The sequence below is a fragment of the Tachypleus tridentatus genome, chromosome 13 (genome assembly GCF_004210375.1).
Source record: "Tachypleus tridentatus isolate NWPU-2018 chromosome 13, ASM421037v1, whole genome shotgun sequence".
Taxonomy (NCBI): domain Eukaryota; kingdom Metazoa; phylum Arthropoda; class Merostomata; order Xiphosura; family Limulidae; genus Tachypleus; species Tachypleus tridentatus.
Window position 1 is genome coordinate 138,408,545 of NC_134837.1, and position 18,351 is coordinate 138,426,895.

The 18,351-nt window shown below is 36.6% G+C and overlaps 1 protein-coding gene across 1 annotated transcript in view; it reads right to left on the reverse strand.

The window, feature by feature from the left end:
• Positions 1 to 18,351, reverse strand: part of LOC143240472 (molybdenum cofactor biosynthesis protein 1-like) — a 75,823-nt gene that overhangs the window by 19,383 nt on the left and 38,089 nt on the right. The window contains exons 4-6 of the mRNA XM_076482940.1: positions 15,858 to 15,950; positions 3,846 to 3,979; positions 306 to 377 (exon numbers count right to left, since the gene is read on the reverse strand). Of these exons, the coding sequence (XP_076339055.1) occupies positions 306 to 377; positions 3,846 to 3,979; positions 15,858 to 15,950 (299 nt within the window). The remainder of the gene's footprint in view (positions 1 to 305; positions 378 to 3,845; positions 3,980 to 15,857; positions 15,951 to 18,351) is intronic.

An 18,351-nucleotide genomic window follows, 5' to 3' on the forward strand; every position in this document is an offset into this window, starting at 1 on the left:
AGTAAACTCATTTGTTTCACAATCAACCCTCCTTCCCAACCCCACAAAAAAACCCAACAATTTCCTGTACCTACACTTCTTATAGCCTCAACTCTTTTTGAATAGTTCACTACAAACTCACAGCTACATATCACCAATACCAATTACACATACTTGCAACAGCCTAACGTCAAAAGTTCAATAAGTATTAATACACTTCTTTTTTTAGTAATTCTTAATTAGTTTATTCACAATTATTTTTCATATAACATGTAAAAGTGAAATAAATGCAACAGATAAACTGCAAAAACAAATTAACCACTCACTTTCTTTTCAGTCCATCTCACAAAATCACAAATCTCATCTTCATTAAATCCTTTCATCACCACACAGTTTACCTGACAAAAAGAAGTTTGAACCGAGTTAACCATTTTGCAATGGACTCGTGTATTTTACCTGATCTTGTAACCATGAAGGTAGATATAATTCTTAAAGTACTTAATGCATCTTCAGGAAATTACAACTCTTTTGTAAATAAAAAAAACAATGTTTAATAGGGTATTTTTACTAAAAATTTATCCTTAAATATATTGAATAAAAGTGTTGATTGCTTTGTATGCAAAGTGATTTTCTTGTTAAGATTCAAAATACTTTTCAATATCTGAAAATATTAAATTTGCATAATCTCAAAAACTTCCTAAATTAATATCAAACATATTTTCAAAAAAAATAAAATTACCTTTCATTTTTTCTACATAACTATGTGGGGTCAATGAATTTGAGGAACCTCATAACAAGCATAAAGAATTGGGAAATAAATAAGTTGGTCTTTTGCTTATTAAAATTACTGCAAGTTGTGACAGGAAATCACAATTGTTTTTGCTTAACAGCTTAAAGCTAATAACAGCATACATCTATTTATACTTAATGTTATTGTTTCATAAATCTTTGAAATATGTCAAACTAATCATCCTATCACACAAGTTGCAAGTCACTTGACAAATGTACAGCTCATATTACGTTACTGAATTATGTATTGCATGAGCTGCTTGCAAGTATACCTCACGAAGAATTTATTTTATTTTTTCATTAGCTTAATAATCTAACCTAATAAATTGCTAATATTATTATTTTCCTATACTGAAAACGTATTTCTAATAAGTGCTTACTTTTGCTCATATAAATAGCTATTCTTGTTCAGTGCTGCTTTCTATTTTCAAAATTTATTCTCATATCTCAGGAATCTCTTTTCCACACACCACTCGATTCATATGGTTTAACTGATTCTTACATGCAAATTATAATGCAATAAACCTCCACCAATAATAGTGCCACCACTGGCATGACTCCTGTAACTTTCTCTATGCTATTCTACCTAATTACCACTTTGAGTTTAGACTGAAACATAAGCACTGATTGAGAGTAAGAAGAATGGGTGGAAAGTGAGAGAAGTACCTGCCAGAAACACATTTTTAATGTAAGAAAATTATAACTTCGAACAAAGTACCTCAATTCTTCTTACATATGTAGCTAGAATTCCACACTGAATAGGTGGAGAGACCAGTGGAGAAAGAGGAAGCATCCTTTGAAAGTGTCCAAAGGATACCCTAATGAGAAGATTTTCTAATAAGAGGGATTATGTGTGTGTGGAACTGCACCACTTCCATATGATACACTCTTTGCCCAGATTTCGAAAAGGTGAAGCAGGTCCATGCAGAAAATTGTGAGAAGCACACCCCATAAATTCTTAGATGAGAAAATACCAGGTATGCTTATTTAAGTTTAGTGAATATACAAGTGACTGCAAAATATTTTGATGATTAAATTCCTTATGTATTCATTTATTTATTTGCATGTTGTTGAGCACAAAGCTACGTAAAGGATTGTCTTTGTTGTGTCTACCATAGGTACTGAACCACTGGAAGTCCTTATCTATGGTATTCAAGCAATATACATAAAAACAAATTTGCTAACTAGCTAATTAATAATTTCTAACTACAATCCTTATATTTTTCAAATAAAAATATTATTACCATTATCAGTGAGAGCACATTTTGTTTTTAACCAAATCAAATTACGTTAATAAAATCAAAGTGTTTAAATATCTTTTATATATATAGCTATCTCGTGTAAGAATACTCAGTTAATTAAATTCAATAGTTTAATGAACCTGACAATCAATTAGCAAGCTCTACTAATTGCTTACCCATAATGTTCATTGTATTAATAGCATTATTCACTATATAGCAGTGTTTATAGCAGTAGCATTAGTATTCTCTATATAATAGTTAAAAAATTATAAATAATACTGTCTGTACAGTGTATGTAGTATCAGCAATAATATTCTCGAAACAGTATTGTTATAACATTATGAAAAATATATTCTATACAAGTGTTCACAGTATTAAACTTATCCTTGAATGAAAATGTTTTTCAGATAGATACTTACTCTCTGATTACAAAAGGTTTTTAATTTATGCTATCTGCTGTGTAGTTTCTTGTGCATGTCACGAACATCAGACAAATCTTTCCCCTCTAAATTTGTATTTTGCCAGCTTATTATGCAATCTGATTAGATAACAGCCCTCCACCAATAGAAAAGTGACACATCTTCCACGCATCCTTATCTTCATGAGCACTAGCACATGAGCCCAAGCTTATTTTTGACAAAGCAAACTGAATGAATCATAAGTGGAAAGGCAAAATAGAGGTGGTAGTAGCTATCTATCTGAAATATACTTTCAGGTAAGGAAAATATTAAGTTCAGAAATGCTACTGCAGTGGGATTACATAGCCAAATGAAGAACTATCTCTATTAACACCCACAGCGACTTGGATTTAGCAAGTAAAGGGAGTTCTGTATTTGATAAGAAGAAATGAGAAGTAGGAATTGATGTGGAGGAAGAATGTGGAAGTGCATGGACCATTGTAATGGGGAACAATTGTCTGGAATTATATGCCACACTGAGAGATACTGCATGTGGTACTAAAGAAACATACACATGCATGCACACTTGGTATTGTTATTGTTTATTTCAAGTGCATAATGCTGTGGAAGATACAGTAAATATATGTAGAAATGCTTAGACAGTATTGTGGGAAATCCCATCTCAAAAGCAGAGGCAGATAGGGTTAATAATTTCTGTACTCCCTCCTCTGATGAATATTTTGGGTAAATATTTCTTGTGAGGAAACACTGGCTATTAGTGTTAAATATGTTATAAACAACAAACAAAATCCTTTACATAGCAATGTTCATTGTGTCAGTAACACTGCTCACTGAAGTGTTATATTAAAGCATCATAAACAATACCATCTGCACAGGCAGTGTTTGCACTATCAATAACACAATTCCTTGCACAATACTTTAAAAAATGTTATCAATAATATCCTTTATACAACAACATTCATAAAATAAATAATGCTACTCTCTATACAGTAGCTTTTAAAGGTAAGCAACAATATCCTCTACATAACAGTGTTCAGAGACATAACACTATTCACTGTATGGTAGTGTTAAAATTTTAAAGACAATACCACCCATACACTAGTACTCATAGTAGTAGCAAAAGAGTTTAGAAAATGCTATTCTCTATATAGTAGTGTCCATAGCATTTCAATGATGCTATTTATATAGTAATGTTAGTAATATTAACACTGATATTTTCTATACAATGCTCATAACATTAATATTAAAAATGTTAAAACATTACATAAATTATGAAAGTTTAGTAAAAAGTGTTAAATATTGGCTGCTACACACTGAAGGCTTACTTAATCCAAAATAAATTTCTTAAGAGTCAATCACTGGTATGACTTCAAAAGCATGCTTTTTTATTCTTATCACAACAGTAAATTTTGCTTACCTTAACAGGACTGTAACCCAACTGGAGAGCATGTTCAATACCCTTTATAACCTGTTCCCATCCCCGTTGTCTTGTAAGAAACTCAAACTTGGTAGGAAAAACTGTGTCAAGGCTGATATTTAGCTGATGTAAACCTGGGCAAAAATAAACAATGATAATTGTATTACTGAACTGCTCAAATAATTCCAAAAGTTGTACTAGTTACTAATTCCTTTATCATCAACATACCAATTTGTTTGTAAATCACTCAAAACCTGTGATGTCCATATTATTTTCTATTAGCAGGCCTTCACATTCGACAGTTACCATTGTACTGATGTTTGTAAACAACCATGAAATGTGTTCTTAAGTTTATATTTCAAAATTAGTTGTTAACTACCAATCAGTTCAGGACACCCATGTTGTCTACATACAGTGTGAGTTATAAACTATCTATATTTTACATTCAGTATACAATAATATTTGACTTAAATGGTAAAACCAGATGTTTCCTGTTTAGGCCTATGTTTGTATGCAAATTTAAAGAATCTAGAAAAAACTGGAAGAAAAACAGTCATTCCCAGAATAATTTTAGTATTTCTATAGAATATGCAGCCAAATGGAAGTCAGACATACACAATGAAACTGATTCTGTTGGTGGTGCAAATTTAAGTGGTTGCTGAAATCATGATGATGATGATTCTGATTCTTGTGTTTCGAAGATCGAATGATGAGACTGAAAGAGATGAGATTCTTCTTCAAGAACTGACTTTGCATAAATCATTTTATGTGACATAACTGATAGAAATTATTATCCAATACACAATGTGTGCAAGAATAATGACTGAATATGCTTCACTTGCTAACAGGTAGACACAAACAGAACAAAGGATTTTGGTATATACAAATGAATATGCAAAAGATTTTTTCAAATTAACTCACTTTTTTCCATGAAACGAGCACTTATGGAAGTTTGTGACTTAATTTTATGAATAAATTGTGAAACTAATGTTTTACTTCTCAGTAAGAAATATAAATACCATTTTACACTTGTCTGTAAGTTACAAAAGAGTAATTATGATATAATTCTAGTCAAGATGTTATATGCCAGACTTTAAGGAGCTTATAAATTATACATTTCATAATTGTACTAGATACAAAAATTTTATTGATGGTTACTTTGTTTATTCATCAAATTAATGTACTAGGCCTTACATATGTCTCTTACACTTACTTTGACCTTCAAATGCAGTCACAGGTTCACTTCATAGAAAATCAGTACAATTGAGATCAGTACAAATTAAACTTTATTGTCCAGTGTAAATAAAGAATAGAGATAAGAAACCAGTCCACTAACAGTTCCTGTATACTGTTTGGTGGGAGCTATTTACAAATCTTGTGCATTTTTCAAATGTTTGGGCCTGTACTAGATGATTTTATTTGCACTAATTGCAATTAACTAATGAAGTTGGTCTTTAACTAAAAGTTGTGGACAATAAAGTAATTTACCATAAAAATAGTTTACAAAAATATATTTTGAAAGCCACCAGGATCAACTAGTAATTCTGATGCTTAGGTTATGATCACATGAAGTTATTGAATTGATTGAAGCTTTCCAATTAATCTTGGTGAATGTAAAAGCTTACAGTGATGTTACATGAGAAATTAACTGAATTGAATATTAGATTTTTAATTAGCACAGATTTGATTGATGTATAATGAACTATAAATATTTTTACGATACATTTCACAAGTTTTTTTTCTTTCCATTTTTGACTGTGAGTTGAAAAATAAGTAGTCTCATAACAAAGGATTTTGGCCTGATCTCAAATCAATATTTAACCTTTAACACAACAAATAAAACTTAAAACTTGACATATAACTGCTGTAATAATGGGGGGTCTCATGCTTCTCTCTGAAGCAAATTGAATGGGAGAGATTAAAACTGTAAAAAAGAAACCACAATTAAAAAGGTGTAATGAATAAATATGCAACACTTAAATGAGATTAAAAAGATTAATGGCCATTAAAAAATTAAAAACATTATCAAGGTGGACAGAGTCACCATCACCAATAACTCTGTCCAATGTTACAGACTGACCCTGGGAAAAAATATGTTTAAAATATTACCGTCGTTGAGAATTGTAACGATGGCAAGAAAGTAAAACGTGGCTGATAGTGATTTGAGTGTTACACAAACTACACATTGGTGCATCAGTTCCAGATAAAAGAAAATGATGAGTTAAAAAACTGTGACCAATGCGTAGCCTAGTGAGAACAACTTCCTCCTTCCGAACTTTACGGAAGCTAGATGGCCAAAGTCCAATTTTGGGTTTGATTTGAAAAAGTTTGTTGTCACGTTGCTCACTCCAAGTGGACTGCCAGCTGGCATGGAGCCGAGCCTTGAAGACAACACCATAGTCCATGTACGGAATAGGCATAGGAGTGATGGTGCTGAAGCAGACATATTTAGCTGCCATGTCTGCAAGCTCGTTCCCGCGAATACCAACATGGCCTGGTATCCAGAAAAACTGGATTGAAGTAGCTGCTAATGAGAAACGGGCCAGTCGGTTTCCGAATATCAGCGAGAATAGGATGTGAGCTAACGTGTAGCGATTCCAAGGCAAGTATAGAACTAAGCGAATCAGTATAAATAGTGCAGTTGGAGTACTGCTCAGCTGCAATATGATCCAGGGCAAGAGATATGGCATATAGTTCAGCAGTGAACACAGAAGCTGTAGAAGGGATTCTGTGCACAACTACTGACCCATAGCAAACCATAGCAGAGCCCACTGAATTACATGATTTGGAACCATCTGTATAAATGGGAACTGAATGATTGTTTGAAAGATATTCATTGAATAAAAGACGGTACTTCCAGTCTGGAGTATCTGCCTTTTTTAGGTGACTGAAAGAAAGGTCACATTTGGGGGCTGTAATAAGCCATGGTGGGATGGGCCGACCTGTGGAATCTGCAACGTTATCCAAGGACAGACCCAATTCATCCAATTGCGCCCGGATGCGAAGGCCAAACGGAGCAATGACAGATCGTCTGTTCTGAAAAAGTACTGCCCACCGAGGAAGGAAAACACATTTCCATGTGGGATGCTTTGGTAAGAAATGAAGTTTCGAAGTATATTGTAAAGATAGTTGCAAACGGCGAAGGTGTAGAGAAGGTTCATGAGATTCAATGTATATACTTTGAACTGGAAAGGTACGGAAAGCCCCAGTGCAGAGTCGAAGTCCTTGGTGATGAATGGGGTCCAGCATCTTTAAGGCCGAGGGTCTGGCAGAGCAATAGACCATTGATCCATAATCGAGTTTCGATCTAATAAGAGCACGATATACCTTTAACATTGAACAGCGATCTGCCCCCCAACTGGTAGAAGAGAGAACATGGGGGATGTTCAGTGCTATTGTGCATTTGACCCGAAGCTGCTTTAAGTGTGGTATGAAGGTCAGTTTACGATCAAAGATAAGCTTTGACCAAGAACTTGGTCTCCGGGACCACTGGCAGCAAAACTTCACCGATATGAAGTTCAGGATCAGGGTGGATACCCTGTCGATGGCAAAAGTGCATGCATACAGTTTTGGAGAGAGAGAAATTAAAGCCGTTAGCCAGAGACAACTTCCGTACACAATTGAGGGCGGTTTGTAGTTGCCGCTCAATATATCTCATGTTTGACGACTGACATGAGATGTGAAAGTCGTCGACATACAGCCCATTCGCAACAGTGAGAGGGAGTTGTTCAGCAATGGCATTTATCTTTATACTGAAGAGTGTAACACTCAATACACAGCCTTGAGGGACTCCAAGTTCCTGTACAAAAGAACGGGAAAGTGTCGAACCCACACAAACTTGGAATCTCCTGTCCATCAAAAAATTTTTAATAAACATGGGTAGATGGCCACGTAACCCATATGTATGGAGGTCTCGCAAAACGCCATACCTCCATTTTGTGTCGTAAGCCTTCTCTATGTCAAAGAATATTGATACAAGATGTTAGCGGTTGAGAAAGGCTTCTCTGATAGATGTTTCAAGACGAATTAGGTTGTCTGTGGTGGAGTGCTGTCGACGGAACCCACACTGGGTGGGCGAGAGGAGGTTGTTTGATTCAAGGAACCAAACAAGACGAGCATTAACCATCCTTTCTAATGTCTTACAGAGACAGCTCGTCAAAGCAATTGGACGGTAGTTTGAAGGAATCTTGGGATCTTTCCCTGGCTGAGAGAAAGGTAAAATAATAGCCTGGCACCAGGCATCAGGAAAAACATTCTCCTGCCAGATCCGGTTGAAAACAATCAGAAGGACATCAAGAGAAGTAGGAGGTAGATGGTGCAGCATGTCATAATGAATATTATCAGGTCCAACAGACGTACTGGCAGACCGATGAAGGGCCATTTTTAGTTCCACCAGGGTAAAGGGACAATTATAGTCAAAGAAACAGTCAGTTCGAAAGGAAAGAGGTGATCGCTCTGCCCGAGTCTTGATGGCCAGGAAGGTGGAGGAACAAGCAGAAGTGCTAGATACCCGGCAAAAGCTTTCACCTAGAGTGTTAGCGATGTTCCGAACATCAGTCACCTCCTGACCATCAGAGAGTAAGATCGATAGGGGGACAGAATTGTAGTGCCCATTAACCTTTCGAATCCTGTCCCATATGATCTTGTAACTGGTGGTAGAAGATATGCTGGTTGTGAACTTAATCCAAGATTCCTTCTGGCTTTGACGTCTTACCCACCTAACATGTGCACGGGCCCGTTGGAAAGCAACCCGGTTTGAAAGTGTGGGATATCTACGAAAAGTATCCCAGGCCCGCTTTTGAGCCTTCCATGCTAAGTGGCAAGCAGGATTCCACCACGGGCGAGGATATCGTGGAAAACGTGTCGAGGTTTTAGGAATACACTGAGCAGCTGCATGTGTAATACAGTCAGTTACCGCTGCTACACAGTCGTCTATTGATGGCTGATTTACGATTGCAGTTCTGCGAGAGCAGTGAAAGTGGACCAGTCTGCATGATCCAGCTTCCACCGGGGCACGCGGGTAGGGTGACATCGACCACGGCCAGTCTCTCTCAAAAGGATCGGAAAATGATCACTGCCTATTGGATTACTGTCAACCTTCCATGAAAAATGGGAGAATAATGAAGGGGAGCAAACTGAGAGATCAATAGCGGTAAAGGACTGACTAGGTGCATGAAAGTAAGTGGAAGAACCAGTATTGAAAAGAGAAAGATTGTGATCAGAGAGCATCCGCTCTACAGATCGGCCCCTCTCATCAATAATAGCACTTCCCCAGAGGGGATGATGTCCATTAAAATCCCCTAGGATTAGAAGTGGAGATGGCAATTGTTCAATGACAGCATCAAGATCTGATTGATCGTACGTCTCTCCAGGAGACAGGTACAGAGAACAAACAGTGATGGTATGACCCAAGGAAACACGGATGGCTACAGCCTCCAAGGGTGTGTTGAGTGACAAAGACAGGGTGGGCACGTGTTGATCAACCAACAGTGCCACCCGTCTATGTACTCGACCATCACACAACCTGTCATTTCTGTACAGAGAAAACTGCTGAATGGAGACAGTATCAGCAGTTTTGAGAAATGTTTCTTGTAAAGAAAGACAAACAGGATGGTAGGAAGCAATCAGCGTTTTGATATCATCCAGATTAGAACATAAACCTCGACAGTTCCATTGTATCAAGGTGGCCATTTTTAAGAACGGGTAGGTGAAGTGGCTGGAGAACCCTTCGGTTTACGACCACGTCTTTTTTCTTTACTGTCTTTAGTCGGAGGAGGTCTATCAACCTCCATGGATCCTGCTCTTGGTCGGGTGGGCAGGTTTTTGTTATTGGAAGGGGAATCCAGTGACTGAGGGGCCTTGAACGAATAATTGTTTTGTCTCTTGTGGTGGGAGAAAAAGATGTATCGGAAGAAATGCCTGTATTTGAAACTGAAGGACGTGGATCTTGAGGTTTGTTGGAAGGTATGGGAGGAACAGAGATGGGTGTGGAAGTCGATTCATCAACCTTTTTAACCATGGAGGTCAAAAGGCTTTTCATTTGTTTTGAAAACGATTCTCTTGGAAGCACAGAGAGATCTGTCTGCACTCCCACTGTAGTTGTGGAATGAAGTGCAGCAGCATATGTCCGAAATAGAGTTGTGGATAGCAATTTCTGAGCCTCAGGATAACTAATGTTATGTGTTGTTTTCAAACGCTGCACCTCTTTTTCCTCCAACCATTTTGGGGAAGAATGAAAGTAAGAGGGGTGAGAACCATTGCAGTTTACGCAATGTGGGTTCATGTCACAGTCATAGGCATCGTGGTCCTTGCCTCCACAATGAGCACATGTCAGGGAACCACGACAAGATGTCTTTGAGTGGCCGAATCTCTGACATTGAAAACATCGAAGAGGGTTTGGTATGTATGGCCGAACCTTGCAAATGAGATAACCTGCTTGATGGTGGCAGGTGCACCTGGTGAAGTAAATGTTAAAACGAGGGTATTTGTTGGCAGTGTAACTCCATCTTTGCGAGTGGAGATGCACCTCACTGCAGAAACTCCTTGAGTGGAGAGACCAGCGAGAATCTCTGACTCGGGAACGTTCTTCAAATCCCTTTGAACAATAACTCCTCGTGAAGAATTCAAGGTAGCATGGGGTGTAACCTCAATAGGTATATCCCCAATTGCCTTTAAATTCAAGAGGAGTTCACTGTGTTGGGATGTGGATGTTTCAACCAATATGTCACCAGATCGAAGTTTCTTTACTGACTTTGGAGAGCCAGCAAGTCCCTCTAGTCCCTTTTGAGTAAAAAAAGGGGACATTTGCCCTAAAGGTTTTCGAAAGAGAATGTAATATAAGAAAATGAGGTAATGCGTGTGTTACTGATGTTGAAGATTGCTGTTCTGAGTATTCAAGGCGTGGTCGCTACCCATTGACTGTTTTTTACAATTTTATTTAAATTTTTAGAGGATCCATAGGAAAAAGGAAAAATTTTGGTACCCACTGACCCCACCCACCATGGAGCCCTACAAGGGGACGCACTACAAAGTCACGCAAGGACAATGCAGCAATGCCAGGGTTTCGTGAGCACTATACCCAAACACCAGCATCAGGCACAATGTCCACAACACCCGTTGAGAACTTCCAACACTGGTACTTGGTTGACTCTAGCCCAAGTGGACCAGCCGATTGACCCAAGGGGGGCCACCCAAAGGCCACCCGTCTAAAGGAATTCGAGGCCAAAGTGGTGTGTTAGGGTTGGACCCCTCAACCACCAGGATCCTCTCCTCCCCTTCATGGGTCGCCACGCACGGCAAACACGTGGGTGGATGTTTAGATCCCAGAGAAGGTAACCAGATAGAACAGAACCTTCCCTGGGAGGTCCCCTCACCACGTACAGGAATCCACACCGAGGGGGAAACTATATACATCAAGTACTAGAACTATTTCATTGTTTATACCAGCAGAGGTTACGCCAACTGACTGACTTGTGCACTGAACGATTCGCCTTCCTAGTTCTACTAATGCAAACTACCATTATTTCAAATTTTATGGGGTTGAGCTTTGAAAAAACAACATGAATGTATCATGTAAACTCTGATAAAATTAAAGAAAAACAAAATATGTATTAAACATTTATTTATGCTAGAAAATACTTCCAGTTAGTAAAAAAAAATCTAACATAAAGATTAATTCATAATATAAGAGCATAAAAAATAATTTGTTTTAAAACTCACACACACACACGCAGTGTGGAAAGAAGTAATGCATATATGGACAGAAAATGGGAAGAACACATCCAAAACCTAGCCACTGCCAAACATCCATGAGGGGATAGGATCAGGAATTCCAATCAAAGGGGTGAAATGCAATTTTTATGGCTCACTCCAAAGCTACATTTCCTTGTACAAGTTTGTTTAGATATAGTGTGTCAGACTGGAGAGCATCTTGTCACTTACACCAACATTACAGAGCACCACTGCCCTACTCTCAACTGAATGAATTCATTTTGTATTGTATATCACTATCACACTCATGAGGATGCTTCCATGATCAACCATTCCAGCAGCTTGGAATTGAAGGTGGTGAGGACTTCCTTCCTCAAATGGAGGAAAAAGGGAGAGAAAACACAGCTGAAAGTCTGGAAAAATGCCAACACTGAACACAGTGCAATGAGTAACCACAAAAACCCTATTTTGAAAAACAGACCACAACTGATTTATTCATTCTAGGGTATGGAAAGGATGGGTAGCAAGCTCTCCCTTTCTGCTTTATCCATTAAAACTATGGGTGAATACAGTTCAGAAAGGGCATATTAACAAGCAATTCTGTGGAACACTCCATTTCAATAGCAAACATTTAGTGCCCATAAAATTTATAAATATTATAATGTGTATTTCACTGGTTGAAAGGTACCTGGTCAGGCATAACTTCCCACAGAGCATGTTCTGAAGAATGGCCACAGATGGAAGATGATAAACTGATGATGAAAAAAGATCCAATACAGATAGTAAGAGATTAACATGTGGTATGGTCCACATGACCAAATGAAGAATCTCCTCCAAGGGAATATGGATATGAGACACCAGATAAACTTTGTTTATCTGCAACCAGATTAAATTCACATAGAACAGTGAGATGAATACTGAGTGTGTGCACCCCAAAAAAGATCTAACATTTGATAATTAGGAGAATGAGAAAAGATGCCATTTTGGTGATTGATATAAACCACCACCATAGAACTGTCAGAATCTATCATGACCAGATGATTCTTGACAAGATAAAAAAAAAATATTCAAGGCATGAGGTATTGCCAGAAGCTTCAGTACATTGATATGGTAAGATCACTTTGCCAAAAATCACAAACCTGAAGTTTCCTGCTGATTGACTTATGCCTCCCAGCCCATGAAGATATACAAATCTGGATGAGGGGAGGAAGCAAAATACTCACCAATGCAGAACATCAACAATGGAAGGAGGAAGGAAAATAAAAGTTTCTAATGGATCGTACACAAAGTTCTACTGGTTGTGTACAGCCTCCTAAAGAGACTTCATAAGTGGAAAAGGGCTTCTATAAAAGATCACACCCCCCAAACCAAAAAGACTTCACAAGCAGTAATAGAGGGAGGAGTGATAGTGTGGAGAATTAAAAACTTCATTGAATGGAGTCAAAAAGGAAAAGGTAGAAGGTTAAGCGCAATTTATATTAGTGTTGAAAAAGACACTTACAATATAATGTAAGCAAAGGGAATGACGTCTCTAATTTGATTAACCAATATAAACAAGCTGCCTCCAGGAGGAGCAGATGAGTGTGGTGGGCAAACTCCCATTCAGAGCAAGTTAACAAAAGCCATTTGTCCAGGTATGGTGTAAGTGCAACCCATGAGCATGTACATGTTGGGCAAAGGCCTTGATGACTTGACAAAAAACATACAGGGCCAAAGTAAACACAAAAGACAGGATGCAAAGTGGATAAACTACCCAACGATGAACAAAACAAAGATATCACCTCAACAGATGAGGAATTACAATATAGAAATAAGCATTTGTGACATCTAACTTGTTGATTTATAAACCTAAAGAAAAAACTCACCTGAGGAAGAAAAAAAGACTCATTAGTAAATTGGAGTAGAACCAAAAATTGATTGAAATGAAACAATCAATCACAGATCACCAATCCCCATTTTTCTTGGATACCATAAAAAGCCTGAAATAAACACCTAAAGAAGGTTGAGTTATATGTTTTATGGCTTGTTGAGAGAGTAGATATTTGTACCACCTCAGACAAATATTGACTGGTGGTGTGTTCCTGAGGCATTGGAAATAATACAGGTACTCAAAGCAACAGAGGAGTGGAAAAGAAGTGGAAGACAAATTATTTGAATAATATCTGAATAACACACAGATCTGTGGTGAAAGCTCCCCACAAGGGAACCAAACTGGTCAAGCAAGCCCACACTGGACTAGAACCCAATGGATAGTCAGTCACCAGTACCTGTTGCAAAGAATAATAGAACAAGAGAAGGAACCCCTGAATGTAAGAACTTGTAAAAGCTGGAAAGAAGCAGAACAGTAAACAGTAATAGGGGCTTGTCTGGGCTCTGAATGAGATAAAACAATCAACCAAATAGCAAAGGGTCAATTGCTATCTAACTAAACAACATGGGATTCCAATGTCTCAGAAATATTTCCAAAAACAGACCACTGGAGAAAGTGGGCCATATGCAAGTCCCAGAGACAATTCTGAAATTCCAGTACAAGAGTCCAGAAGCTTTCTAGATTTGAATTCTATTTAACACATCTCAATGCAAAAATAAAATGGGACAAAATACTAGGTGCCATGATGAAATTTTTAGTCACCATGGTTTCCTGGCACTGGCAATTTGTCAAGACCTGCTTTAATAAGAGAAAAAGAAAAGGAAGATCACAAATAGAAAGATAAGCATTCATCATCAAAGTCAAAGGATGCATAACTAGAGATCAGAAAAGGAGCATTTTGATTTTGAGATTGCAGCACTTGAATGGAAACAGACTATAGGCAGTATCTTGTCAGGCCAAGATAATCAATCTACTGCAATATTCAGAGTATCCCACACATGACAAACTTTCTAAGACTGAACCCAATAAAAGAAATCTTAAGCAACGTTGGTGCCCCTTGTTGACTGATGTGAGAAACAATGGTCAAATTGTCACAATGGATAATGACCAAATAACCCTTCACTAAGTAGAAAATAATCAAAGCCTAACAAATTCAAAAAATTTCAAAACACTGATGTAGAGGGAAGATTTAAACAATTATCTGAATTGGAAATCCCCTGAGGATTGAGATGCATTCTCCATCCTAGAAGAGAAGCATCTGTAAGAAGATACAAATTAGGATGGGCAGCTGAAGTATTATTGCTGTTGAGCTATCAGGCAAAGTTGACTTTTAAAGAAGGATATAGGAAGAGAGCAAAGTCCAAAGGATCCAGAATGAGATTCCACTGATTCTTCACTATTCATTGAAGACAATGCAGATGTGAATAATTCCAGGTGTGAGAGCATTTGTGGAAGTCCAGGTCCCCAAAAGAGATAGAACTTCATGTGCAAGTAAAGAAGGAAAGGTCTTGACTTTAGAAACAGAGAGCTCCATTGACCTCAATGAAGTGGAGAAGGCTGGAGGAGGAGAAGCCCCAGAAACGAGGTGGCTAGAAGATAATACATCTGGAATATCATGTTCATAAAAACTGAAAAAAGACGAAAATCCAAAGACATAGAATGGTGACAGAGTAGCAGAGGCTGGAGGTGGAGAAAATACTGTCCAAATCCTCTTTGTCAGAACCAGATTTTCCCAAAATTTTCAAAGAAATGTAGCAAGTTTTAAATTACACTTTGCAATGCTCCATGACAAAAGCCTCCTTTGCAAAAAACGTAGAGCCCAAAGCCACACTAATAACAAATGATGGTGGATTCGTAGTTGCTGGATCCATAACAGGGGGAATTGTAGTAACATTAACTGAAAATGAAAAGAAATATATTTCACAAACATTAAATAAGCATCAAATAAATGACAACAAACTAAGAGTTGTTAAAACACATTAGCATTAACTGAAAGTGCACTTGAGAATTGTAAGTACGGAGCAAAAACTGAAAAGAACTGCACACTGAAATGCCAAATCATGAAGCAATGATACCAGTCTACAGCAGAGAGAGAGTTAGCTACACTAGAAGGGTGTGTCACATTTTTGTTGGTGGAAGGTTGCTGTATGCTTAACTTCATGATACAGCACAGTTATACCAGAATAAATTATGTGAAGGTAGGTGGAAGCACTAAGGCAAGTTTTTGTAAGCAAAAATTGTACACATAGAAGATAGCAGAACTCAAGAAAAGATAGGGTATCATATTGGAAATGTCAGTTATCCAAGAAGTCACAGTATTTTACCTATGCTATTATATGGTAATAAATATTAAGTGTGCACACATGTTTAGAATTGTACAAAAAACTTTTATATACATAATACTAGCATATATTTTTATTACAAATATTTACCTGCTCTTTTCAGTTCTGGTAACTTCTTGTTAAGCAAAATCCCATTTGTTGTCATTGAGATTGTTTCTAAACCATTTATTTGTGCTAGATGTCCTGGAACACAGAGAAGAATACAGATTTCAGAATATTCAGGATAATAATGTAGTTACTTACCACTTCACGTAATGTTTAAATTCATTTGATGCAACACAAAAGAAAATAATAATCAACAATCTTTAAAAGATATTTAATAAAAGCCATCAGTTAAAAAGTTCATAGCAAACAATTATTCAATATTTTAAAACAAAAACATGAAAAATATGTAACACAGGAAATTGTTCAACAAGCTTCATATTATGCTACACAATTCTAAGTTTTACAAACAATACTATCTACATATCTAACTTGTTCAATCATTTTTACCTTTACAAGTCCAAAAAAATGTTTGAATAGCAAAATTAGCAAGTAGAAATGGGAACATCAAAACATAAGGAAACAAGGTATGAATGTGTGAGCTAACATTACAACACTTGGTAGTTGTTTTTTTTTGACACAGTGCCACTTCAAAATGGGTATGACCATCATTCTGCCCATTCTGACTTCATGTGATTTTTATAAATTAATTGTGCAAACTAAATTAAAGATGCATATAGTTAAATTTCTTTGTTGTAAACTTTGTTTCAGCAACTTAGTACAGATACATGTATATAATCAAATTATGTGTTCCTAACAAAATGCATTACATCATAAAATGGATGTTTTATGTTGAATGAGAAGAAAACTTCAATAATCACACTTTGCTGATAATAACCATTATATCTATCTGAATGGTAAGAGATAGGCCAAAAGAATAGTATCAAATCTGCTGATTTTTATCATTTTTTATTTGTTGAATGTTAAGAAGGGATTATCTACCAATAAAACTTCATTTTAGTCTATAATTGGATCAATGTTCAAAGTATAATAAGCTGGAATGGGTGAAATGATGGCCACACCCACTTTGAGGTTGCTCTGTGTCAAAAAACATTAAGTGTTGTAATGTCATCTTGTCCATTCCGACATTATTGCCTTACTTTTTTGGTGCTCCCATCAGTACCACCCTAATTTTATATGCTTGTATCATTTTTGTTTTGTACCAAGTCTCAAGAGTGACTGGGCTCTAGGACTATGCTTCTTGTAGTTCTTTTAAAGCTATCTTTTGACATTTTCTGCCTTTTCTTGACATCTTTGCTATAGTTTTTCTTCCATCTAGCCAAGGTGGTATCCTTTTCCTTTGACATAATACTTTCTCTCCTTTTGTTTCCTTGAGAGGTACGTTTTAAAAATCACACTGTTTCAAATACAAATGTAGATATCAATAGGTCACATTTAATTAGTGATGACAAGAAAATCCACTTGTAGAGAAAAATATATATGTAAAAACAGCTGGTTTGGGTTGAAAAGATTATGTAGAGGAGCGAACAACATTTCAACCTTCTTCAACCAGTCGTTTTTACATATAATAGGTCACATTTACTTTGAAAACATTGCAAAGGTAAAGTGTACAACTCATTGTGATTGTTTTCAGTTCAGAGAGCTTAAGCAAAGCTATACTAGACTTTGGCAATGGTAACATTCATCCTCACATAGAAGACTTCACCAACTACCATGATAGGACAGCTTTGTCTAACACATGACTCAAGTCAGGTGTATAAAACAGAAAATTTTGCTTTCATGGATTAGATTATAGTTAAAACCTAGATACAGAGTCTATGTAGTCCATATGCTTGATCATGTATCTACACATATGACAATTTACAAAGCATGCTTATCACAATAAAATATGGTTACTAGTGTTAGCTCATTACTAGTGTTGGAAAATGGTAATTTCTATTACTTGTTATTACCAAGGTCATAAGTAAAACTAAGAAAAATCGTTTTAGCCAAGTTAACTTAATTCAATCAACTGCATTTAAATTTGCATAAGATGAAGATAGGAGAGAGCTATGCCATTCTTACATTAGTCAGGTTGTCAGACTGACAAATTTGTGATTTTGTGAAATTCTGTTTTTTACTCTACTGACTTTCTCAAGTGCTATGATGGCTTGTTACCCTGTAATTGGTTTGTTTACTACTCAACATATTGTGTGAAGTGCCTGTAAGGTTTTGTTTACATGCTATTTGCAGTGTGTTTGAGATTTTTTTTTTTTTTTGCAGATTCTGCACATCTGGCCCATTCCACTGTATTATCATACTTATAAATTATCCTACAGAATAATATATTAATACAGTTCCAGACCTTATATCAATACTCTATATATCTATTATCTTTACCTATAACCTGTCACATATTAAGAAATAGTGTTTGAAAATCACTTATCAGATTCTGTAACCACAGAAGTTAATATGCAAGCTTGTTTTAGTAAAATTGCATTTTCCTCTTAACATTAAACTTTGATATAATTCCCTGCAGACCCAAACTCAGTCCAAACTATTTCAAACTATAGTTTTTTAATGTAAAAAATAAAATCGCTCA